The 26,904-nt window shown below is 41.7% G+C and overlaps 1 protein-coding gene across 3 annotated transcripts in view; it reads left to right on the forward strand.

Annotated features, from left to right (window-relative positions):
* The window catches only part of LOC133532766 (oxysterol-binding protein-related protein 8), a 99,859-nt gene extending 73,252 nt beyond the window's left edge, over positions 1-26,607 (forward strand). For all 3 annotated transcript variants that reach the window (XM_061871561.1, XM_061871562.1, XM_061871563.1), the window contains 11 exons: positions 6,122-6,267; positions 6,683-6,861; positions 7,803-7,983; positions 9,507-9,603; positions 10,332-10,471; positions 11,330-11,386; positions 11,689-11,814; positions 16,807-16,947; positions 17,675-17,838; positions 18,968-19,171; positions 19,859-26,607. In XM_061871561.1, the coding sequence (XP_061727545.1) occupies positions 6,122-6,267; positions 6,683-6,861; positions 7,803-7,983; positions 9,507-9,603; positions 10,332-10,471; positions 11,330-11,386; positions 11,689-11,814; positions 16,807-16,947; positions 17,675-17,838; positions 18,968-19,171; positions 19,859-20,078 (1,655 nt within the window). In that variant the 3' untranslated portion in view covers positions 20,079-26,607. The remainder of the gene's footprint in view (positions 1-6,121; positions 6,268-6,682; positions 6,862-7,802; positions 7,984-9,506; positions 9,604-10,331; positions 10,472-11,329; positions 11,387-11,688; positions 11,815-16,806; positions 16,948-17,674; positions 17,839-18,967; positions 19,172-19,858) is intronic.
* Positions 26,608-26,904: the final 297 nt, after the last annotated feature.

The following is a 26,904-nucleotide window of genomic DNA, read 5'->3' on the forward strand; positions in this document are numbered from 1 at the left end:
TATACATAAAATAAATAATAAATATATATTTGGCGACAATATTACACGGGTCGACCTAGGCCCAAACTAAGCAAAGCTTGTACTATGGGTACTAGATGACGATATACATATACATACGTATATAGATAAACACATAACTTATATACATAGAAAATATTCATGACTCAAGAACATATCCGTGTTCGTCACACAAATAAATGCCCTTACCGGGATTCGAACCCGAGACCGTCGGCTTCATAGGCAGCGTCACTCCCCCACTAGGTCAGACCGGCCGTCAACATTTATAAGTAATATGAAGCTACGAGTGGGGTATATTTATGAAGAAACGATAACTTTCGGTGACGTCATAGTAGGGCGATTACGCTATGAGCTAGAATCACTGTTAAATGTTCATTCTTAATTTCGAATATCGCGCCTTATTTAAATCCGTCTCGCACTTGACGGTTCTTACGTCAGTGTCACTTTCTATTCTTTTACTCCGTGACACGTGTTTTTTGAGTGTACTTTATGCATAAAATTAATCTTTACTAGATTCCCGTTAATTTTCGTTTCATTTATCAATCACTTTGTCCGATTTGTAATAAAGATGTGATTTTTCCGACGGCGAATATATGAGATTTGTAAGGGGAAATTCCAGGGGCTGGTGGGGGAAACGGCGCCGCTTTTCAGCCTGGCAAGATCTGGTTCAGAAGTCAAACTGTGGTGTAATAATTATGCACACGACACTAGACTGAATACAAATACAAATTATTTATTGTTTGAATGTGAGTGCTTGGTAGGGTATTTGGTTACATCACAATCAGCCAGAATTTGGCGTACAATACTCGGACTCTCAATATGCTCTAAAACATCTACGAGGTGTAACAAAAATAGTGGGGATTTAAATAAAAACCGGCCAAGTGCGAGTCGGACTCGCGCACCGACCGAGGGTTCCGTACAAATCTGTAGGTATATAAGTAAAAGTTCACCCATCACGACAATCGAGTCATATCAATTATTAAAAATATATTTATTATATGATGTAACAAAAAATTTACGATTTTCGCAATTTTTCCTTTATGTGTGCTATAAGACGTTGCTTCTTGCATACCAAATTTCGAGATTCTGAGTTCACAGGAAGTACCCTTTAGGTTTTGATTCCCTTGCGAGTGTCGAAAATTTTCGTAAATTTGCGGCATAAACGGCTGTATCTTTGGATTGCTTTGGCTTTGAAGTTTGATTTTTTCACAGCTCCAAGGGACAGTAGACCCGAGTATTTGATATAAATTCCAGCTTGATAAGTACCTCCACGCGTTCTTGAGAAAAAGGATCCAGACAGACAGATGGACGGACAACAAAGTGATCCTATAAGGGTTCCGTTTTTTCCTTTCGAGGTACGGAACCCTAAAAGTAAATAGAATTTCTTTTTGACAAAAAGATGTTGGCCTTTGTATGTAGAGTTGGTCGACTTGGACGACATGCCCCATCGAAAAATGTTTTATATTTTCGCGTCAAAAAATGTTTTCTCGTACTTTTCCTAATCAGAATGACACCGAATATGCACATAAACGGATCCCCACTGTTTTTGTTACATACTGTATCGGTAAAATTAAATAACGTTTTTTTTTTCCAAAAGACCTACAGTGTCAATTACGCATTAATTCAATAACAATGCAACTCTAACCTAAATTCCAATCAAAACGCACGTGCAAACTGCACGTTACAATGACATTGAGATTAAATTACTGGCTACAGTTCTAAAACGAACTATGCCTTTGCATTTTATAGTCAGTTATGACGTTTTCGTTTCGAGATGCTGTGTCAACATAACGTACCTACGTAATGAGTATGACAACCTGGTGTTTTGTATCAGTTAAAGAGCATTAGGCTGACCAATATAATAAATAAAATAGATATAATAGGACATTATTACACAAATTGATAAAGCCCCAGAGCCGTGACGTCACATCAGCCGGGAATATATTTTATTTTTACTATATATGTTTATCCCAAATACTAAAATTACAGTTCGATTGTAAAAATAGCTTTGATTTTTTTTTTCAGTAGAAGTATATTGAGAATTTTGACCAATTAAAAAGGACCTTTGAAACATACAACTTGTTTAGTATAGTCGCCATCAGATATATCGGAGCGGGCAAAGCGCTCACAAATATCTGAACACGCCTCTATTGTTAAGGCGTGCACGCCTCCAGTGCGTGTTCAGATATTTTTGAGTACCTTGGGCGCTCCGATATATCTGATGGCGACTGTACCTAATTAACTTCTTATCTCAAAAAACTAACGTGTTTTTTAGGGTTCCGTACCCAAAGTGTCAAACGGGACCCTATTACTGAGACTCCGCTGTCCGTCCGTCCGTCCGTCTGTCATCTGTATCTCATAACCGTGATAGTTAGCCAGTTGAAATTTTTACAGATTATTTATTTCTGTTGCCGCTATAATAACTACTAAAAACAGAATGCTCGGCTAGCAAAGGTAACACGGCTCCAATTTGACATCATTACATTCATTACTGTATACGCTATCATGTGATAAAGTGTAGGTTTCATTGTGACTTATGACAGTTATGACAATGAAGGGCCTCTTGTCACTTACGGCGTTCTTTTTACAAATTTAGAATAATTCACTATTTTATAGCATGAATTATCTGAAATGTCTTCTTCGGGCTCGGTCCCTGTTCAACAATAGTACTTTACTATAGAGGCCGGGAAACGAAGGGTTGTAGGCTAAGTAAATATAGACAGCCGAGAGCGAGATTTGTATAGTGTTTTTCTCTAAATTGCAATAAAAAAAAATTGTAGTCAATTTGTTTTATTCGTACGTTTACACAGCTAAAACAAATTACGAATCTACTACTATTTGATGGTTGTATGCCAAGGCGTTGTGTCACAATTTGACGTTTAAAAACAAAAGAGGGTTGCTTTACAGGCCTAGGTGTGTAAGGCTATATGAAATTCCTTTACATATCATCTTCACTCATCGCACTGAATACGACGTAGTATTTCCGGGCGTAATTTGAAGTAAGTCATGTCAACATTTCATTGCAAGTTTGGGAAAAGGTATGACATAAGTAACGGGAACAAGCCCGTTTAAAACAAATTTACCATCCTATTTATAAATAGGATGGTAAATTTGTTTTAAACGGGCTTGTTTTAAATCATATATGATTCAAATTCATGTAACAGCCCATTCAGTAATAACACGTTTTGTTATCTCCAAAAAAAAAAACCTCCCGCATGGTGTGTAATTGTTCCCTGAATGAGCTGCCGCATCAATTTGAACCTTAATACTATGATGATAGTTCCTTTTTAAACAACATGGTTGCTTAGGCACGCGCTTGACCTGCATAAACGAGGCAAAGGCTTTTGTTGAACAGATTAAGGACCTATCACGAGGAAATCATCTGATATAATTCATACTATACTATAATGTTTTTCACATAGCTTGGCTACCGTACCCAACATTTAACATCTACATACAATTTATAACCTTAAGAAGCAAAGTTGTATTTAGATGACAGCTGTCATTTTTTTTTTTTTTTTTTTTTTTTTTTTCTAGGGGGGAAAATGCATTCCGCATACCACCCGGGTGCGGGGGGTGACCCGAGTGGTTATGTGGGACTCCCGTCGAGGCTAATGAGGCCCACGGTATGCCCACTAAAAACCCCCCATATGCCGCCTCGCCGCCTTATTGGTGGGGTTACAGGAACGCTTTCGTACTCATCCGCGACCCTACCGGCGGCAGCCGCCCGCGAGCGGCTCCTTCGCGAATGCCCGAAGGCCCTTCACGCTAGGCGCGCCAGATGTTATCGACGCGCCTTCCTCCTCGGCCTCCGTCCTGCAGTGTAGCGGACCCCCCCGAGCCCGCCCCATAGCGGACCCCCCCGAGCCCGCCCCACAGCTGTCATCCCTAACATAACCTAAGCTGTGTGAAAAATACTACTCTATCTATCCTTTCGATCCAGCCACTTTTTGACAGACGTGACAGTGTTTTGACTCAATTATGTGTGCGTGGAATGACTTTATATTAAATGATCGGTTAAATACGATCCAGTCGATATTATAATCTGCCTTAATGATGATGAAAATTAAGCGAATACTCTTCTATGCGTTTGATTTAATCATGATAAGGTATTGAAAGCATACAAAGAGTATGAGAAAGCAAGAGCTACAGAATCATCAGAAAAGCTGATTCTAGCATAGACTACAGAATTATCAGAAAAGCTGATCCTAGCAAAGACTACAGAATTATCAGAAAACCTGATCCTATCAAAAACTACAGATTCATCAGAAAGTGAATCTAGCAAAAGCTATAGAATAATCACAAAGCGGGTCCTAGCAAAGACTACAGAATCATTAGAAAAGTGGGTCCTAGCAAGAGCTATAACATATAAGAAGATCGAATCGTAAACCAATGACAAACACAGCAAAATGGAGCACGGATTAGACATACTTCTGACCGAAAGAGTGAAGGACAAGGGCCGTAGAAGATCCAGCATCTTCTCTCTTCTGAAAGGCCAGAAGAAGCTCTCAAGGCAGTCTTCCGTGCCCGCCGTGTTCCCCATCAAGTATGATGATAGCATTTTAACCGAGTTGAGGCAAGGAGATGGTACTGCCGCTGTTTTATCTAACTTTAGGAAGGACAGTAATCCTGTGGAGGGCAGTGATGTACCGGATTTCATTAGGAACGGAGGTGAGTTGGCACAAATAGAAAATAACAGGGGACAGTGTGAATTAAGAAGACACTTAATTAAAACATATCTTTGTTAAGTATTTTTCCCTTTTTAACAAACGTGAATGTCGAAATGACGAATAAGGATAAACGATTATTCTTTACGGCAACAAGATTTCTTATGGATATTTGATATTCTAGTAGTCCTTTAAAGACGGTAACTTGTTAATTATGCAATTGCCAACATTTAGTAGTGTCACCCAATGTATGGGAGGTGCAAATTTTGGAATCGGATGAATTCACTTGGCACAGATGTATGATAGGTAAAGCTAAGCTAAGCATTCAAAAATACACGCCGCGGCGCTTCAGAAAAAAAAAACCTCGATGGTGGGGTCATTTTCGGATAAATCAGGCATTAGGAATTCATTTTTGAGACATTGAATATATAGTTTAATAGAAAAAAAAGGAAAATATTGACGAACGTATCTAAATCGGTTTGATATTTTTTTACCGACTTTTGAGTACCTAAGTAATGTATGCTTTATTGCACAAGTAGGCATATAATAAATACCATAGTAGACAAGTACATAGACAAACTTATCCCTTTAAGGGATTTCTTTTCGATTAACAGTCATAGGACGATCAGTTTAAAACGAATGAAGAATGATTATTCGGATAACTAGTCGCAAACTGGAAACATTGGGACAGGACACTGTGCAACCAAAATGTGTCTGCGTCGACTCTTCAGCATTTCTGGTAACTGAGCAGTAACGGCAAACAAAATTACCATTATTGCAAAAAAACGCGATGCATTTAATACTTCATTGTGTTTATAAAACACATAGAAATCTTAACTCAAATTGTTCATAATTAAAATAGCCTTCCTTGTGTTGGGTTTGATGCTAATTTGTGGTGTGGTAATTGCTAAGTCATGTTTAGCATCTTTTATGATTATGAGAATAGAATTGCACAAACAATAATTAACGTTAACTTTTCTTACGACGATTTGATTTACAAAAATACTAAGAGTTAACGTGTGGTATTAATTAATTTGATGATTGTTTGTGCAATGATAACAGTTGCAAATACTAGCAGTATCAGTATAAGCTAGAGTGTGTCGTGTGTTGTTGATGTGATATTTCAAAACTTTTCTTTTAAGATCTGATGGTTTCCTTTACTCTGATGAGGAGACAAAATTTTATATAATGTGCAATTTTCAAATTATGAACTTTGTCTCAGTATCAGAAGTACATTCTAATAATTTTGAGTACTTAGGTACTCTAGACAAAAACGGCACAGAATGAACCGAAAACTTTGTCTCGAAATCTCTCCATGACTTCTCCGTGACGTGCACAAAAGACTACCGTGCATATATTCTACCTTTTTATTCTGATACCTATCTTTAGTTTAGCTAGCCGTAGATTGTATCGCTACCTGCACATATTCTCAACAGAGCTAGCGGGCGCGGCGTCCGACACGGACAGCGAAGCGTCGCGGACCATGCCAGAGCCAGAGGTGCGGCGCGGCGCGGCGCAGCGCAGCGCTGAGGACCGCATCGAGTCGCTCTACGTAGAAGATCCGGACAGAGAGACGGGCGCGGTGAGTTACTAAATCAGTGTTCTTATACGATGGGTGGAGATGGACGATGCCACAGCTGTAGACGCTAGAGAAGACAGAAAACTCCAACACTGCTTTATATTAGCTACTATAGTGAGGGCGTTGAATACGAACTACGTAGTCCGGGTTCCGGTAGGTTGAAACCTAGAGAAACTTAGTCAAATGTGCGAACAATCGTAATTAGCTAAGGCTTTTAACTTCGGTTAAAGGCTTCAGCACACGAAACGTCCCGCGGTCGCGGCCAAATTTATTAGCGTTTTAGGACATGTGCTAACGACTTAATCGTTTCATAGACAACTAATAAACTAACATCGGTTCGGTTAGTTACGAAAAAATACCATTAAAGCCACGAACCATGAACCATTTGTTAATTATATTTATTACTTTTAATTTCCAGGCCGGCGAGCTGGTAGAAGAAGTGGCAGAAGAAAACAAGTCCCTCCTGTGGTTCCTCCTGAAGCAAGTGCGGCCAGGAATGGACCTGAGCAAAGTTGTACTACCCACCTTCATTTTGGAGCCGCGATCTTTCCTGGATAAGTTGTCTGACAACTACTACCACGCGGATATATTGGCACAGTAAGTTTTCTCCTTATTACCCCATAAGATGATATCGTTAACAAAAATAAAAGTTACACAGGCGTGGTAGGTAGTACTCCCCGCCATTGGCAGAAGAAGAAAAACCCAAGACCACCAGGAAAAGTGGTATTTTTGGCAATAATCTTACAGCGGCAGTTTTTCGTCGATTACCTGTCTGACAAGTATTACCACACGGGCATATTGGCACAGTAAGTTTCTTGTCAAAACTTACTGTTTTAATCTGGAATATCAAATATTGATTGATAAATTTACCCCATAATATGTACATCGCAACTAAAAATAAAAGTTACATAGGCGAGTTTCATAGTAAGAAGAGGAAAAAACCCAAAATCAGAACTGAACCTGTACGAAGTAGTATTACCTATATTCATCTTACAAGTTTTTCACTGATATCTGAAATATATAACCGATAGAATATAAATTTTCTGCTGTATTTAGAAAACAGTCTTATCTTAAGTTGTTTTTGGCTTAAAATACCAACTATCGATTAGTGGCATTGCCCCCAGATCATAGTGCCATAGCGAACTATAGAAGTTACGTATGCATTGTAAGCAATAGGTCCTCTATCTGTCTGCCAATCATCACAATGCGGAGATACTTATTCGCAATAAGGTAATTTTTTTATGAGATTCGTGATTACTATGATGATTAGATACTGTAAATTGCAAATTGTGTTAATCCAATCTTAACCCTAGAACTCTCAGGGGTCTAAGCCGGTGCAAACACGGTGAGAAGCAAAAGATTAAAATCAGCGCATCTTCCAATATATTTATATTTAAATCTAAATTTGTCGCTTAGGGGAGAACAGGGTTGAATTTGAGCCTAGGTCCGGCTGATGTTCAGTATGCAAACCCTAAAGGAAGGGTGTTTATTTCAAGAATGTTTTTCCACTTATACATATTATTATTGTATTCTTCCAGAGCACAGCACGTAGAAGACCCATACGTCCGGTTCAAGCTGGTCCTGCGCTGGTACCTATCGGGGCTGTACCGCAAGCCCAAAGGGCTCAAGAAGCCCTACAACCCCGTGCTGGGTGAGACCTTCAGGTGCTGCTGGAAACACCCTGACAGCAGGACCAACACGTACTACGTGGCTGAACAGGTAACTTTCCTAGGGTTACCTATCTCATCCCCGATTATTAAAATCCCGAAATTGTCATTTGACCAAACGCGTTGTTTCTAAAAACTTTGAATTTTTAGAAGGGTTTATTTTTAGATTGAAATCTAACCTAACCTAACCCAATGGCTGATCCATGATGCCTTTTTTTAAAGTTTGGAATATTTAACGGTTTTTTTTCTTCTTTTTATTGGAGAAACAACAGAAGTATGCGACAGGATAATAGGTTACATTGTTAGGTACAAACAATATAGAGATGATCACTTATAAAATAAACGGACTTAACTAAAAGGTATATTAACATACAAGTTTACCAAGTGTAGACCATGCTTATGTATATTATAATTTAGGTACTAAAATTCAAATGGAGAAGAAAATAAAACTAGCCAAAAGTCAAAATTAGGTACTGACAACCAATTTAGAATAAAACGCTTTCGTTCAAGTGAAAATTCGGCAAATGAAACATCGAGCAAAAATATATTGCGAGTTTCCTAGAGTTCGTTTCGTCGAATCTTTTTTCACTTCTTGTCTATATGTTTTTTTCTGAAACAGCATCTCATGGTTGATCCTGTCCACGAGGTTGGGTTCGAATCCTTGTGAGGACATTAATTTCTTTCTCCTATCTATCTTCCTATATCATACCTATCCATGTATTTACATATACTATATCGTTACTTAGAACAAAGAACAGCTTTGTCTGCTTGAGATTAGGTCTATGTCAGATTTTCCCCGAATAGATCAGATGGAAAGGACCTTATTGTACTCGTAGCATTAGGACCCTTTTGTGATGGAAAGCCACATTTACTTAAAACACCTCTTTCATCTACATGTTTTTCCTTCGGTCCTTTGCTTATTTTGACATATTCCGAAACACGTCCCTCGTCTTTTCCCTGTTTGTCCTTTTCTTCAACATTTTCGTTCTTAGGTACTTTTTGTAAGACGTTTTTTCGGTATAATCCTTTGGACGTGTCTTGATCCCTTGCCTGAATATTTATTTTACTAAATATCCTTCCTTCCTTCCGGGTCCTTGGACCCGGGTACGTCATTAAACTACGTCCAAAAGAGAGGTATGGGCATTGTGAATGTCATCTCGCTTTATGTGGTAGGGCACAGCACAGCGGATGTCATTCCAGATCTAGAGCAGAGCCCAACTGGGGAAGTACCTCCACCTTACAGAAAACCGCAGCCAAATAACACTAGACCCTACTCATAGTGTTGTGTTCCTGCCGGTGAGTAAGGTTGCCAGAGAGCTCAACGAGGGGGGAATGCTAGGGTCGGCAACGCGCATGTGACTCCTCTGGAGTTGCAGGCGTACATAGGCTACGGAGACTGCTTACCATCAGGCGGGCCGTATGCTTGCTTGCCACCGACTTAGTATTAAAAAAAAAATTTCCATGTTTTACTGTGACGAAGCATTTATTCATCAACATATTCGCAACCTACTCTGATTATTTAATTACATATTATTAACTTAATATGTGCTTTTAACATTAGTTTATTTGTTTCAGGTGTCTCACCACCCGCCTGTGTCAGCTTTCTACGTGTCGAATAGGAAAGAAGGTTTCGTCATAGAGGGAAGCTTATTAGCAAGGTCCAAATTTTACGGTAAGTGCATAACTTCTGTGTTAATTAGTTTAAAATTAAAATCTCCGACCAGTTTTTAGAGACGTCAAAGACGAACCCAAATCTGTAGATTTCGTACATGTAAAATCCTTCACAGCAATCGAGTAACGAAAAGTGTTTTTTTAGACAATGTTTAAAAATATGTTAAAAAATAAGAGTTAATTTCATTCAAAATCCGGCAGACCAGAATGGAGATAAAAGATTAAAGAACCGATAGCCGTTTGTCTTATAATTCTATCTATTGTGCAAATCTAGGAGTAACGACTCAAAACTAGTCAAAAATCGATGTAAACCGCGGGGAGCCCCTTAAAATAAACGCATTTCTGTAAACAGCAATGACCCTAAGACCTGACTTCGCTCGGCCGGCCATTGATTTACATAAGTCAAGTACGGTCACTGTCAGTAGTTGTTAAAAGGTGTGCATTAATATTTCTTGAATTAAATAATACAATACAAATACTCTTTATTGCACACCTCAATACAGAAACAGTACAAATAATACAACAAATAAATAATCAACTAAGATAAAATATATATATATATATTTAAATATATAGAAAACATCAATGAATCAGGAACAAATATCCGTACTCATCACACAAATTAAAGCTGTTAACAAGATTTTAACCCGGGGTCATCGGTTTCATAGGCAGGTTCATAGGCTTCATAAGAAGGTTGGTTTTTAAAACGAATTATGCTTATTTTGAAAGGTAACTCGACGTCGGCCATCTTGGAGGGCTGCGCACGCGTGCACCTGCTGACGTGGGGCGAGAGCTACGTCACCACCGCGCCCTACGCGCACTGCAAGGGCATCGTCATCGGCACGCTCAGCATGGAGCTGGGCGGCAAGGTTACCTTAGCTTACTTACATACTACTACTAAGGAAGGAGAGGGAGGGGATAACCAAGAAAAGATACACAGCAATATTTATTACACATATTTTTTCGCCAAACTGTATGACAGCCTCTTATAAACCTCTCTTAAATTAAAAAAATAAAACGAAATATCTAAATGATGTAATTATACTTTAGGACAAACGGTTATCAACGGTTTGTTTGATTTAACAACCGTTTATGAATAACGCCATAAGAATATGGCAGGCTATTGACGTTCACGAGGAATCAGAGTGGACCAAAAATAGTCCCTTGAGGTACTCCTCTTTACTGTTATCATTGACGAAAAAACAGTCAGTATGTCAGTATTTCGGTACTTTTTCATTCCTCTCTGCTAATTATGATTTTAAAAAATGTAATGCTAGTCCTTGGTGTCATTACACTATGTTTACCTGCTTATTAGAGTGTGGTCTACATAGTCAAAAGCTTTAGAAAGATCACAGAAGACTTAAGCCTCCTATGTTACCAAGCGGAGTTTAATTCTAGTACAATAACTGTTCATACTGGGTGTCACTTTACTAGATAAAGTCGCATATTTCTATGTACAGTCAACTGTAAAAATATGTATCGACTATATCGTCTCATAAATATGGTACTACGCTCTTATTACACTGGAATAAGATGCTATGGGACATATTTTTGAGTAAGATGTGTACACCCATATTTTTACACTTGACTGTATATCCCACCCTGTGTTGTGAATATTTAAAATGGGATTTGTACATACGAAAACGTAACTTCGCCTACTAAAGTGACATCCCAGAGCCCTTTATAAAGGACAGATTTTTATATATATATATTTGTTTTTATTTCAGGTGCACGTCATGTGTGAGAGCACCGGATATAATGCAGACATCGAATTTAAATTAAGGGTAAGTTGCAATAACGTATTTATTGCCAGCGCGAGAACGCGCTACGTTCGTAGCCGAAGCCGATAACGTGGTTTAACCGCTTTGTGACGAAAAGCGCCTACGAACAGCGAACCCGCCTAGCGGGTTATGATATAAATATATATTGATATAAAAAAAATATATATTGGCACTATCAGTGGGGTGAGACTAGACCTTTCGGGCGCTCTCGGCTCCGTTCGGCTCAGCGTTGCAACGAGCAATTATTGACTTTGACTTTGATTTAATGTTACTATGTAATATGTAAACAAAACTGTTTATTGCAGTCATTCCTCGGAGGTTCGGAGCAGACGAACCTGATATCGGGTCGCATTAAAAAGGGGAAGGACACAATAGCCACGGTCGAGGGCTACTGGGACGGCAGGATCGACATCAGGGACAAGAGGAACGGGGTGAGTTCAACAAGCATCCATCATATTCTTCGGCGGTTCGGAGCAGACGAACCTGATATCGGGTCGCATCAAAAAGGGGAAGGACACTATAGCCACGGGCGAGGGCTACTGGCACGGCAGGATCGACATTAGGGACAAGAGGAACGGGGTGAGTTCAACAAGCATCCATCATATTCTTCGGCGGTTCGGAGCAGACGAACCTGATATCGGGTCGCATCAAAAAGGGGAAGGACACAATAGCCACGGGCGAGGGCTACTGGCACGGCAGGATCGACATCAGGGACAAGAGGAACGGGGTGAGTTCAACAAGCATCCATCATATTCTTCGGCGGTTCGGAGCAGACGAACCTGATATCGGGTGCATCAAAAAGGGGAAGGACACAATAGCCACGGGCGAGGGCTACTGGGACGGCAGGATCGACATCAGGGACAAGAGGAACGGGGTGAGTTCAACAAGCATCCATCATATTCTTCGGCGGTTCGGAGCAGACGAACCTGATATCGGGTGCATCAAAAAGGGGAAGGACACAATAGCCACGGGCGAGGGCTACTGGCACGGCAGGATCGACATCAGGGACAAGAGGAACGGGGTGAGTTCAACAAGGATCCATCATATTCTTCGAAGGTTCGGAGCAGACGAACCTGATATCGGGTGCATCAAAAAGGGGAAGGACACTATAGCCACGGGCGAGGGCTACTGGCACGGCAGGATCGACATTAGAGACAAGAGGAACGGGGTGAGTTCAACAAGGATCCATCATATTCTTCGGAGGTTCGGAGCAGACGAACCTGATATCGTGTGCATCAAAAAGGGGGAGGACACTATAGCCACGGGCGAGGGCTACTGGCACGGCAGGATCGATATTAGGGACAAGAGGAACGGGGTGAGTTCAACAAGGATCCATCATATTCTTCGGAGGTTCGGAGCAGACGAACCTGATATCGGGTGCATCAAAAAGGGGAAGGGCACTATAGCCACGGGCGAGGGCTACTGGCACGGCAGGATCGACATTAGGGACAAGAGGAACGGGGTGAGTTCAACAAGGATCCATCATATTCTTCGGAGGTTCGGAGCAGACGAACCTGATATCGGGTGCATCAAAAAGGGGAAGGACACTATAGCCACGGGCGAGGGCTACTGGCACGGCAGGATCGACATCAGGGACAAGAGGAACGTGGTGAGAATTTTATACTAGGTAGTCCGGAGTAATACCAGTAGGTATGTTAAGAGGTTGTCAATGGCCAATTGACTTTCCGACTTAATCATCAAGTGCAGAATTCGCGGCTAAAAACTCGTTGATGTCTTTTGTTCCATGATGTATGTTTGATGATGATTGATGTGTCGTTTGGATTTTTTTTGTGCCCGCGGCTAGATGTTATTGGTTAAATTTATTTTTTATACTTCACAGAAGTGTTGTATAATGAATTCATTATGGTTGAGTTGGGAGCTAAATCAAGAAATAAATATGATTACTGTTTGGTCTGTGAAGTCAAAATAAAAAATTCTAAGTCGACGAGAGCAAAAAATAATTCTAGCCCAGCATCGTAATCTGTCAGTGAAATATATATATTTTTTTTGGTTGATGACTCTTGGTAAGTTTTAGATGATATTAAATAAATTTAATGCTTATTATATGTGTATTTAATATATTGATGAAATGTGAATTGAAAGCTTATACAAATTATTTTACAAATCATTCTATAAACTTTTTGTCACGGCACAGCTTTTTTATTTTTTTTATTGTAAAACGGCGCGTATTCTGCCACAATTTAATGAAAAAAATATGTTATTTCACTTTCGTAGAAACAGTAATTAATATATAATTAGGCCTTAAAACATTTAATATATATATAGCTGCAAAACCACTGATTTCTAATGTATATGTTTTATTTGGAGACTGTGGGGTTTAGGTGGAAAAAAAAAAATTGATTCGTATAGAGCTCGGAATTTGTAGGTCCAGAAAAATATGGATTTTTGGATTCGACTTCCGGGTCGAAAAATGTTTGACGGCCCGGCTAAACGGTCGGAGATAGTGGGGGGGTGCTCGACCAAATGTCATAGAGGACCCTGGGCAGTTTCTAGAGCCGCCATTTTTTTTTCAAAATGGCGGATTCAAAATGGCGGACTATTTTCAAAATGGTCCTAGCGCGCTGAAATTTTGGTCACCGAATCACGGGCCCCTCTAGGTTCGTATGGTAAAAAAAATTTTTGGAAAAATTCAAGATGGCGGAAAAAATGGCCACTTTAGTTTTGTATGGCAACTCTGAAACGGTGCGCGATAGGTGGGGGGTGCTCGACCAAATGTCATAGAGGGCCCCGAGAGAAAAAAAACTGCATCAAAAAAATATCAAAATGGCCGACTTTTTTTTTTTTTTTTTTCAAGTTGGTCCGAGCGCGCTGAGATTTGGCATGCGGCGAGCCCGGGGGCCCGAGATTACCATGTGAAAAAAAATTTTTGGAAAAATCCAAAATGGCGGCGGACAGGGGCAAATCAAATTTTCGAGTAGGTTAAGCGAGCCCGAAGGGCGAGCTTCAGGCCGGGAGGCCGAAGGCCGACCCCGCGACGGGCCGACAGGCCCGGAGCTTCACCCCGAGTGGCCGGGCGCGCCCTACCCCCAGTAATTTTGAGCGAGGCCGAAGGCCGAGCTGCGGGAGTGAGGAACAAAGCGAAATCCTATATAAAAACTGTGTTAAGCGAGCCCGAAGGGCGACCTTCAGGCCGGGAGGCCGAAGGCCGACCCCGGCGGAGGGCCGAAGGCCCGGAGCCATCACCCCGACCCCCAAGTGTGCAACCCCCAGTAACTTAAAGCGAGGCCGAAGGCCGAGCTGCGTGCACAAAGTGCTCCCAAGCGTTCTACCAAGTCAACTGTCTTGATAAGCGGAGCCGGCGGGCCGAAGGCCCGACGGCGACGCGTCGGGGCTAGCGAAGGCCGAAGGCCGAGCTCCGCGTAGGGCCGAAGGCCCGAAGCGTCACTTGAGAGGGGGAAGTTGGAGCTTAAACACGACCCAATAGGAAAAGTGTCTTAGACAAGCGAAACGGCGGGCCGAAGGCCGAAGGCCGTAGGCCCGACGTGAGCTTATCAAGACACTTTTACTATTGGGTCGTGTTTAAGCTCCAACTTCCCGCACTACTCCCGAAGCGAAACCAACCCTCCCCGAGTGTCTTAATAAGCGAAGCGGCGGGCCGAAGGCCCGACGCTGAGCTTCGAAACCCAGCGAAGGCCGAAGGCCGAGCTCCGCGTAGGGCCGAAGGCCCGGAGCGTCCCATTGGATCGCCCAAGCACGCGAGGCCGAAGGCCGAGCTGCGAGAGTGCGGCCCAAAGCGGAAGTACAATCGCATCACTTTTCCCCTTTGGAAAACAAATAATCTTTATATTATTAACAACAAAAATAACGGGAAAAGTGATAAAGCGAACCGACAACAAGTTAACTGTCTTAATAAGCGAAGCGGCGGGCCGAAGGCCCGACGCTGAGCTTCGAAACCCAGCGAAGGCCGAAGGCCGAGCTCCGCGTAGGGCCGAAGGCCCGGAGCGTCCCATCGGATCGCCCAAGAACGCGAGGCCGAAGGCCGAGCTGCGAGAGTGCGGCCCAAAGCGGAAGTACAACCGCATTACTTTTCCCCTTTGGAAAACAAATATTCTTTATACTAAAAATAACGGGAAAAGTGCATTTATAGAGCGAACCAATTACAAGTTAACTGTCTTAATAAGCGAAGCGGCGGGCCGAAGGCCCGACGCTGAGCTTCGAAACCCAGCGAAGGCCGAAGGCCGAGCTCCGCGTAGGGCCGAAGGCACGGAGCGTCCCATTGGAACGCCCAAGCACGCGAGGCCGAAGGCCGAGCTGCGAGAGTGCGGCCCAAAGCGAAAGTACAACCGCATTAACTTTCCCCTTTGGAAAAGAAATCTTCTTTATATTAATAACAACAAAAATAATGGGAAAAGTTATAAAGCGAACCGGCAACAAGTCAACTGTCTTAATAAGCGGAGCCGGCGGGCCGAAGGCCCGACGGCGAAGCGTCGAGGCTAGCGAAAGCCGAAGGCCGAGCTCCGCGTAGGGCCGAAGGCCCGAAGCGTCCCCTTCGAGGCTCGCCAGCGGGGAAGTTGGAGCTTAAACACGACCCAATAGTAAAAGTGTCTTAGACAAGCGAAACGGCGGGCCGGAGGCCGAAGGCCGTAGGCCCGACGTGAGCTTGTCAAGACACTTTTACTATTGGGTCGTGTTTAAGCTCCAACTTCCCTTCAACCCCCAAAGTAACTATATTGCGAAGGCCGAAGGCCGAGCTCCGCGTAGGGCCGAAGGCCCGGAGCGTCCCATTGGATCGCCCAGGCACGCGAGGCCGAAGGCCGAGCTGCGGGAGTGCGTGCTCGCACGCGGACCATTCCTTGCAAGCAAAAGTACAACTGCTTTACCTTTTCCCTTTGGAAAACACAAACTTTTACACCTAAACAACGGCACCTACAACAACAACTCATCAACAACAACATCAACAACAGCACCAACTACAAAAACAACAAAACAACAAACTACACGACTACCGCGGGGCCCTCGGGCCCCGCGCACAAAGCAACATACTAGTTCATGCTATCTCTAAAACCACAAATATGTTTTAACACATTGAGTGCCGGGAACCCGCTCGGCGGGCGCTCGGTTCGTAGTAGGTTTCCTCTACAAAGCGGGAAAACGCTAGAATCGGCTACGCGTGTAGCGCTACGAAAACGTTGGCAGTGAATGCTTTAAGGGTGCTCATAATGTATCTGTTGCATAACTACTATTACAGTACATATGGTGCTACTTACCGCACTAGTGCGGTAATTAGCACTTTACATGCCTATGCCGAAAATATAAAGGGCGAATGGCTAATTCGCAACGAGTGGCGATAGATTAAAACACGACCGAAGGAAGTGTTTTAAATCGACACGACTACTTAACGCACTTGTATCGTAATGTATTAATAAGATATCCGCGTACTTTAATAGTCAATATAATTCCAGGAGGAAGTGACCCTTCTCGACGTGGCCGTCCTGAAGGAACAACGACTGACTCGCTACCTCATGAAGTTAGAAAACCAACAGGAGTTCGAGTCCCAGCGACTCTGGCTGCGAGTCTCTGAGGCCATACACAACGAGGACCAGGTACTTACTTAACCTACCAAGGACCCCTCCTTAACCTTACCTTACCCTACCAAGATATTTTAGGAGGAACCGACGGAGCAGCAGCTGACGTGTACCTCGTGAAGCTAGAACCTAGCAGGAGTTCGAATCCCAGCGAGTCTCTGAGGCCATCCACAACGAGAATAAGGTACTTAATCTACTTGGACGAAGGAGTTCATTTCAGGAGGATCCGACGGAGCTGCAGCTAACGTGTATCTTATGAAGTTATAAAACCAGCAGAAGTTCTAATCCCAGGTATCCTGGTTGCGAGTCTCGGAGGCCATACACAACGAGGACCAGGGGGCCTACCGCGAAAACCGAAATTCGCAAATTGCGGGGATCTTTCTCTTTTACTCTTAGTAAGACGTAATTAGAGTGACAGAGAAAAATGCCCGCAATTGACGAATTTCGATTTTCCCGGTAGCCGCCCAGGTTCTTACTTAACCTACTACGGAGGGGGCTATTTTAGGAGGAACTGACGGAGCAGCAGCTGACGTGTACCTCATTAAGCTGGAAAAATAGCAGGAGTTCAAATTCCAGCGAGTCTCTGAGGCAATACAGAACGAGAACCAGGTACTTACGCAACCGACTTCGAGGAAAATGGGAACTACGTTTGTATGGAGCGGTCATCCCCTTTCCTCTTAACGCGAGGTCTACAGCTCACAGTGCCACTAGTAACATTAGCATTAACTGATTTGTTTGTATTCAGGTGGCAGCGACAGAACAGAAGACAATAATAGAGGAAGCGCAGCGCGCGCGCACCCGCGCCACCATCGCGCCGTGGGTTCCGCGCTTCTTCCACAAGGAGAGCCACGTCGTGTGCCCTGACGGCGTGCAGGACCAGGGCTGGCGGTACAACCACTCCAACACCAGGTAGCTACCCTCCTTCACTACCTTCCACAAGGAGAGCCACGTTGTGTGCCCTGACGGCGTGCAGGACCAGGGCTGGCGGTACAACCACTCCAACACCAGGTAGCTACCCTCCTTCACTACCTTCCACAAGGAGAGCCACGTTGTGTGCCCTGACGGCGTGCAGGACCAGGGCTGGCGGTACAACCACTCCAACACCAGGTAGCTACCCTCCTTCACTACCTTCCACAAGGAGAGCCACGTCGTGTGCCCTGACGGCGTGCAGGACCAGGGCTGGCGGTACAACCACTCCAACACCAGGTAGCTACCCTCCTTCACTACCTTCCACAAGGAGAGCCACGTTGTGTGCCCTGACGGCGTGCAGGACCAGGGCTGGCGGTACAACCACTCCAACACCAGGTAGCTACCCTCCTTCACTACCTTCCACAAGGAGAGCCACGTTGTGTGCCCTGACGGCGTGCAGGACCAGGGCTGGCGGTACAACCACTCCAACACCAGGTAGCTACCCTCCTTCACTACCTTCCACAAGGAGAGCCACGTTGTGTGCCCTGACGGCGTGCAGGACCAGGGCTGGCGGTACAACCACTCCAACACCAGGTAGCTACCCTCCTTCACTACCTTCCACAAGGAGAGCCACGTCGTGTGCCCTGACGGCGTGCAGGACCAGGGCTGGCGGTACAACCACTCCAACACCAGGTAGCTACCCTCCTTCACTACAATACCTTGAATACTTGAGAAAAAAATCTAATCATAGACAGCGCACTTCACTCCGTCAATAACGCCTAGGTTTTTAGCTACTCTAGCGCTACTCTGGAGAGATTTGGAACTATTGTTTATAGCTGACAGCTGGACACTTTTGCAACAGTTCTGCCTATGGAGATTCTATTCCTTGCCTCTACCTTCCATACACCGTATGTTTGAAATGTCACCTTATTTAAGAATTATTTCAATTAAAATGTAGTTTTTTTCGCATGTGTGATGAAAAACATCGTGTGTATCTCCGGGGGTAAGAATATTGCAAACTCGAGTCTTGAATTCCCTTCAGCCTGCGGCTGTCGGGAATTATCACCCTCGTGTCCAATATTTCACTTACCACTTACCCGCCTCGTTGCACAATGTACTATTCTCACAGCCCCTGGCAGCCGTCCGAAGTATTCGAATACGAGGAAGACTTCATAATCACCTCAGCGATGGGTAGCACAAGCTCGATCCGACCCGAGCGACTCGAGCGGCACTCGCTCGACCGGCACGAGCGACTCGAGCGGCACTCGCTCGAGCGACGCGAGCGATCCGACTCAGACTCGCGGCAGGAGCTCGCTACGAGATCCAAACATTCGTGAGTACTTAAAGATTGACTGGATTTTTTTAGCCATATTAGGGGTTCCACCTCAGGGTTATAACCGCGAAAATCGAAGTTCGTCAATTGCGGGAATTTTTCTCTGTCACTCTAATTATGTCTTAGTAAGAGTAAAAGAGAAAGATTTGCGATTTTCGGTTTTCGCGGTAGGCCCTTATAACACGAGCTGTATAAAATCGTTTGAAACATATAGACCACGGGGCAGGAGCATATATCGTCATCGCCTTCCGGCTGATACTCGTACTTTGTCAGATGGTAGTTTAGATGCTATCATGAATTAAAAAAATATTCAGTATCGTGGTGGAAAAACCGCCAGTTGATGACATGAACATGTGAAAAAGAAGTTTGGCAAAATTATTTTTACGTGTTTCGGTGGCTGCCATTCCTCAACCCACCGACGGAACGGCAGCTGACGTCAACGAGGGTTCATCATACATAGCCGTTAACTACTATACGAGTTAACGCCCGGGAGGCGATAAGTCATGGAAATCTGTCCCTGGCTCGCGGTCTAATAATTTTGGCGATCTCTCGTCTCAAATGTTTCGTAAAATGTATGTCAAAGGTCACATTTATATCTTACTTTTCTTGACGTGCATCCGCGCCACCTAGGGATGCCCTTAAGAGTACTTTACTCTAAAAAAATCATCTTACCTACCCTCTTTCCAGACGAACATTAAAGCAGACCCTCAACTCCCTCGACACAACCCTTCGAGAGCAGAGCGTCACACTAGAGCGCCTCACGAGGGCCGTAGAGCAACTCGACCGGAGACCACAAGCCACCGGCAGACTGCCAAGCAGCGGCTACAGCTGGGACCTGTTCTCAGGGTTCGTGATAGCCATGGTACTGCAGGCGGTCCTCAACTGGTTGTTTTATAACAAAGACTGATTACTGCTTTGAGGTTTCTGTGGACACAGATGGTAATAACAATTATTTGTGCTTATTCGTTTTTTTAACATTAGATAAACGGTAAATGATCTTGACTTCGTCTTTTTATTGAAACACGCTTTTAAAAATAGTAACTTAGGAAACCAAAACAATGTAAATGATCATAAACTTTAATACCTTTAAACGAGTAATTCTTGTATATTTATATATTTCGGGGATCTCGGAATGCTCTAACGATTTCGAACACATTTGGTATATAGGGGTTTCTGGGGGCGAAAAATCGATCTAGCTCTCTGGGAAAACGCGCATTTTTGAGTTTTTGTATGTCTCCCGAGCAAAGCACATATGATGTGCCTTATTTTTCAAAAGTGATTCAATAAAAACACACGTCTAAATATACCCTTTTGCTAAAAATACGAAGTATAGCTTTGGTTTGATATTTCTTTAAAATATATTCAACTGAAATTGTTTTATTTGAGTTTTGCGTATAGTAGACCACTGAAGGGTAAATAGAAGATTGAACAGTTTCTTGGAGAAATAGTTTTTAGGAGAAAAAGTATGATGAAATATTTAGAAAAGCCTTTGGAGTATTTTTTAGACCGGGTTTCAGAGGATTTCCATAAAAAATTGTCTTCAATTTAATATAAAATTGCAATATAAAGTGGAAACATTTATTTATAATATAAATAAATTTATTTTATGAACTGTCGCCTGCGGTATTTCCGGACCGATACGACCTTCATGAAAAGAGCGTACTCCCATCTTAAATGCTGCACTAACAACCCCTCTGGTGTTGCAGGTGTCCATGGGCGGCGGTAATCGCTTACCATCAGGTGATCCGTCTGCTAGTTTGCCTCTTCTATCATAAAAAAAATATATCGTAATTTGAATTACGGCATGATTAATGTTATGCGTTTATAATTCATGTAATCAGTCTTTAATTGTAACTTTTTGTGTATTAAGTTTTTTTATTGAACATTGGCATATGCAATTACAAAGTGCCCATATTTTGTTGTTTGTATTTCTTTTCGTATTAAGGTTGTTATTTATTTTAATCATAAATACATTTTATCAATTTATTAACGTCTTATTAAATTTTTACAATTTCATTTGTTATATAAAATAGGGCCATATTTAGAAGTGGGTAGTAATGGGGTTGGCCGCTCGAAAGATTATACAAATGGCGCCAGCATAGGTCTTGCCTGTCAATCCTACGTATAGTCAACGATAATTTGAAATAAAGGTGAATTGTCAAAGAAAACTTTGTAGCGACAGTTAAACTACTGCCATCTTTCGACACATGATTAAAACTTTTAGAACGCCATTTGACTTTGATTCACTGTTATGTGTTAAATTTGTTAAATATCAAAAAGTGGCGCCATCGCTCGACACGATGCCCCCATAGCTTTTGCCTATGATCTAATAGATGGCGCCACTTTTTGATATTTAACAAATTTAACACATATTAGTGAAAGGATAAGGATCAAAGTAAAATTGCATTCTAAATTTTTTCATCATGTGTCGAAAAATGACAGTAAATTTCCTGTGACTACAAAAGTTTCTTTAACAATCCACCTCTATTTCGAATTCTCTTTCGTATAGTGTAAGTAAAATTCTTGTTTATTTATGGACTGGATGGCCTCTTTACGGCAATCGAATTGAATAACACGACGAAACAAAAAAAAAACCCTTTTTATTTTATTTTACATTAAACAGGATATTAATCTTACGACATTCCATGAATAAAAAAAACTAGCTAAAGATCTGTGTCCACTAGTAGTCTAAGTTTGTGTCATGACACTTGCCATTGTCAGAACTGACAGTGCCATGGTGGTTTTAGTCGAATTCCTTGCCCTCGTGCTTTCCGTATAGGTATGTTTCATTGATGTCAGAAAAATGTGTTTTTGTCATGTTATATGCTTTAGGGGAATCAACTTTGGTCGTCATGGTTACGTCTCTTGGAACACTTTTTAAAAAGTAGATGAATTACGAGACAAAAAAAAGTTGGCCCTTGGCAAAATATACGGTTTTCTAATATCAATGTAAGTTGAGTAATTTTAAGCTATTTTGGAATGTTTTCCTTGTACGAGTAAATTTGCGAAAAGCTTGATACACGATTATTATTCATTAGCCGGGTCCACACAGAGTGAGCGCGCGTTTTCCTCGGCCGAGGCACGTCTACACTGGCCGAATTTTGCGTGAGGAAATTGTCTCGCGCGTCTGCTCGCTCTGTGTGGACCCGGCTAATGGTATACTTGCCTTCAGATCTATCCAAGAAGCCATGGTGTTTAAAAATATCTGATATCTATCTAAATATCTGCCTTTGAAATATTGGTAGATACAAAGTACTTGTAAATTATTGAAGCTATTTTTATATCAGATAGAGTACGGTAAATAAGAATTCACGGAGGAGTGTGAATTGGTGCCCGAAACCGATGGCGAGGGTTTAATTAACACGAATTCGTAATTCCTGTACCGCCCGTGGCCCATCACACTTGTAAGAAAAAAAATAAAACTTCTTCCTTATTAATTGTGATAAAAATCGACTTTACCAAAGAGAATTTGAAATAGAGGTGGATTGTCAAAGAAAACTTTGTGGCCACTGTAAATTTACTGCCATCTTTCGACACATGATTAAAACATAGAACGCCATTTGACTTTGATCCTTATTCTCTCACTGATATGTGTTAAATTTGTTAAATATAAAAAAACTGGCGCCATCTAATAGAACATTGGCCAAATTGGCAATTGGCAAGGCAGTAAATTGACTACTACAAAGTTTTCTTTGACAATTCACCTCTATTTCAAATTCTCTTTGACTTAACGTAGTGGTAGTCTTTATTGTATACTGATCTCCACTGTGTTTTCTTCTATATAACCGACTTTATTAAAATTAATTGTAAACACATTTTGAATATTAACTCTTTGCCACGCCTACAGTACGGTGCAACCGTGAACCTTGTCGACATACACCAAGGTTTATATTGGTCTGCAGACGCGCACGTCATTTGACGTCTATAGCGCTCAATGGGTTACTAAGTAAGAATAATAATCGTGTACCATATAGCTCGTGTCACCACGATGACGCGTAGATTTGTCAAATATAACCTTTAATGACATGTCAATACGTGGCAAGGCGCGCGTCTTCGTGAATGACACGATCTATAGACTATGAATTAGCCAAAATTGAGCTTTCAACGTGATTGTGAGTAGATTTTTCATGCCATTTGAATATATTTGTTATTTTGCTAAAGTTTAATGTAAATGCTAATTTGTGACGTTCTCAATCATAAGGTACCACTATGTCGCTTACCACAAAGACGAAAATTGCTTGTATCTGTATACGAATAACCTGTCGGAGCGTTATGGCAAGCGGTACCTTTTTTTTGAAAATTACACATTTAATTGTTTAAATTTAAAGCGTATAAAGACATATGTATAAGGAATTGTATATAATGTATTGTTTCTATGTATCGACCAGTGAAACTGTTAAGTGTAGAAATGTGTGTTTCGGGAAAAGGGAATCTTAAAATAAGGGATCTTAATATAACCCTTTTTTGCGAATCAACCACAAATAGCCCGTATCCTGGTCAGTTTTACTGTCACTATGATTTTTCAAACAAAAACTTACAACATCACACTACTATTTTAATAAAGGTTCTCGTATTAATAAAAGTCGTTACGTGATATGGGTCAAATTTGTGGCAGGGGAAATTGGGGACGGTTGAACCGGCGGGAGACATGGACCTGTCCAAAGGGGATCGGAATGTAATACAGTAAAACTTCACAATGTAACTGTTTTAACGGGTTGGCAACGAGCATGTTGGCTGCAATATAGAAAGCTTAAATTAACCCTTTGACTGTCAAGGACATACACGAAAACAGCGTCTTCAGCGTCACGACGTGTATATTCGTCAATAACATATAAACAAATACATAGATGCTATACAGGGTGGCCAAAAAATAAGTGCATTCCCCTTCCAAAGGTTTTGGGATTATACTGAGCAACTTTTACCATGGGATCAACCCCGATATTGCGAAAAAAATTTTACCCTCCCATAGAAAGTGGACTAGCCATAATGTATGAAACAGCCAAAAATTTTTTTGCGATTTCGGGGTTGGTCCCATAGTAAAAGTTGCTCAGAATAATTCCAAAACCTCCCTGGCAAGGGGAATGTACTAATTTTTTAACTATCCCCTCTATATATATGTTAGAAAAAGTGACCAACGCGTCGGCCCCGGGACCGTAATCACACCAGCGTCCTTTGCGTTCGCTACAGATGTCTAGACCACTCGGCCACCCGGGCCATGGCGGCATGGGTCGAATTTTCTCAAGTATGAAAGTCTGAAAGGATTATTGATTATATAATATATTTTACAGTACATATGGGGCTACTTTATAGCACTAGTGCGAGAAGTAGCATATTATGTTACTGTGTCGAACATTTAAAGGGCCATATGTACTGTAAAACGTTGTACGATACATGTGCGAATAGGTAATTCGCAACTCGTGTCGATTTAAAACACTCCCTTCGATCGTGTTTTAATTTATCGCCACTCGTTTCGAATTTCCTATTTTTCGCACTTGTATCGTAATGTACTATATTACATTAGAAGTATTCTAAATCTAATACGTATAACGAACAAATTTATGAATTATAGGACGACCGATCTGGACTAGTTGGTACTGACCCTGCCTATCAGCCGATGGTCGTGGGTTCGAATCCCAGTAAGGGCATTTATTTCCATGTATTTAAGTATTTGTGACGTTTTTCCGGCCGCAGTCACATATATTAAATATGATGGCGCCCAGGATACATTTTTAACACCGGAGCTTGGCGGTCAAAGTTTAAATTATTAGTATTATTACAGCCTCGTGCCGCCCAATGTACATTACGATGTACACTCAGTTTCGATGTAATGTCAACCTTCGCCAAAACAATTTATCGTGTAAAATTTTAACCTATACATCTGCTACTACAAATATTATTTTTATGAAATAGTGAGGTATATGCTAGATATAACACGAACATTCCGCAACTATTCGGCCACTTTGCCGAACAGTTCTCATGATTAATGTGACTCAAAAATTTTGCGTGTTATGCCGAGTATTCCGCGCTTCGGCCGGCAGAGGCCGAACATTCGGTATTCGGCTAAAACCACAATTCGTGGCATCTCAAATAGAATAAAATGGATCCACTCGACTTAATCACAAAGAAAAAAAGTTTTTTTTGGCGTTTTTATGGAGGGTTGTCTCACTTAAACAACTTGCCCCACAGAATCGCGTCAAAAAATCTTTTTTTCTACTTTTTTCTAATCTAAACACGATACGGAATATGCTCTTATAGTGATCCCCACTATTTTCGTTATATTGTTTAGAAACCCGACCCCAATTTTGGCCCAATTTTTTTAGGTCGCCCTTTGCATTTTTAAAGACCATTTTTTTTGCTCTATACAGCACGATTTAGTCCGCACATACAAAGCGTTAAACGACGTGGCATCTGGGGCCATTTATGTCGACGTGATATGACGTCTTTGGCATTCAAACGGTTGCCCAGTGTTGCCAAGCCAAGTTCTTCCAATAATGAATCCTTGGAATATTTCTGTCGGCTCGCTGCCATTTTACGAGTATTATTGGGTCATAAACATACTTTAAAACAATTGTCTCTTCTGTGGACAGCTTGTGTATATAGTTATGATATTATCTTATCACACAGGTTAGTAGAAAAATAGAATCAAAGTTGGCAGCTATTTTGATAGCCCACCCTGTGCAAGTGTTAAGTAAACGTCATAGTTTCATAGAAGATTGACGTATAAAATATCACTTGCACCGTCTGGAATATCAAAATCGCTGCTAACATAACTTAGTCTGACTGAAGAGGGCTCGATCAGAAATTTAAGCTTTATGTTAACGGCACCAATCATGGGACATTTAGGAGAAAATTTTGAGTATTTTTGATATTTCACCGACACCTGTAATTTGTTTTCTACGTATTTAATCAAAGCTGTTGCAATTGGTTTTAATATTATTAACAACTTAAAACTGTGTTTTTTGCTCCAGTCATGGGTTGTATGGCGCCGTTAATTTTTAAACTAACAAACATCAATGAAAAATTAAACTTAGCCGCTCTATTGCTCTTGTTTATGGTAAAATGTTGCTAGAGTTTAAAAATTGATGGTAAATACTTATTTTACAGGATTTGTCAATACCATCCTATTACTGGTGCCAGTCCTATCTTAGGGGGGTTTACTATATTGCCATTAAAATTTGGAATGCCACGCCAATTGTGTGCGTCGCTTCATTGTGAACCTTGTCGCAACGCACGAAGGTTGATATTGGGCTGTCACCGCACGCGTGAAAAGACGTCGTTGGCGGTGAAAGGGTTATGGGTATGTCCACAGAAGAGTACGAACATAATTGATGTATATGGCCCTATTCCTTTCTAGTGTAGATATTTTTTAATAAGGTTTGTTATCGTAAATGTTGCTAGAGTGAAGTTTGTAAATGAATAAATAAGAATTTATCGAAGTAATGTGTTTTTATTACACACTTTTTTTCCTGACTCTCACTGCAGACATTTGTGACATCCCTAGTAAGTATTTAAGATATACGGGGTGAAATTGTAACCACCGTTCATACTCTACTTACATGACTATAAGTTATACTGAACAACTTTTAGTATGGAACCAATGCCGAAATCGCGAAAAAAATTGGCTGTTTCATACATTCTGGCTGATGTGTTGTCGCTGATTTCTATGGGACAGCCAAGTTTTTTTTTTTCGCGATTACGGTATTGGTCCTATCATGAAAGTTGTTCAGTATGAT

Source organism: Cydia pomonella, chromosome 27 (assembly GCF_033807575.1).
Source record: "Cydia pomonella isolate Wapato2018A chromosome 27, ilCydPomo1, whole genome shotgun sequence".
NCBI lineage: Eukaryota > Metazoa > Arthropoda > Insecta > Lepidoptera > Tortricidae > Cydia > Cydia pomonella.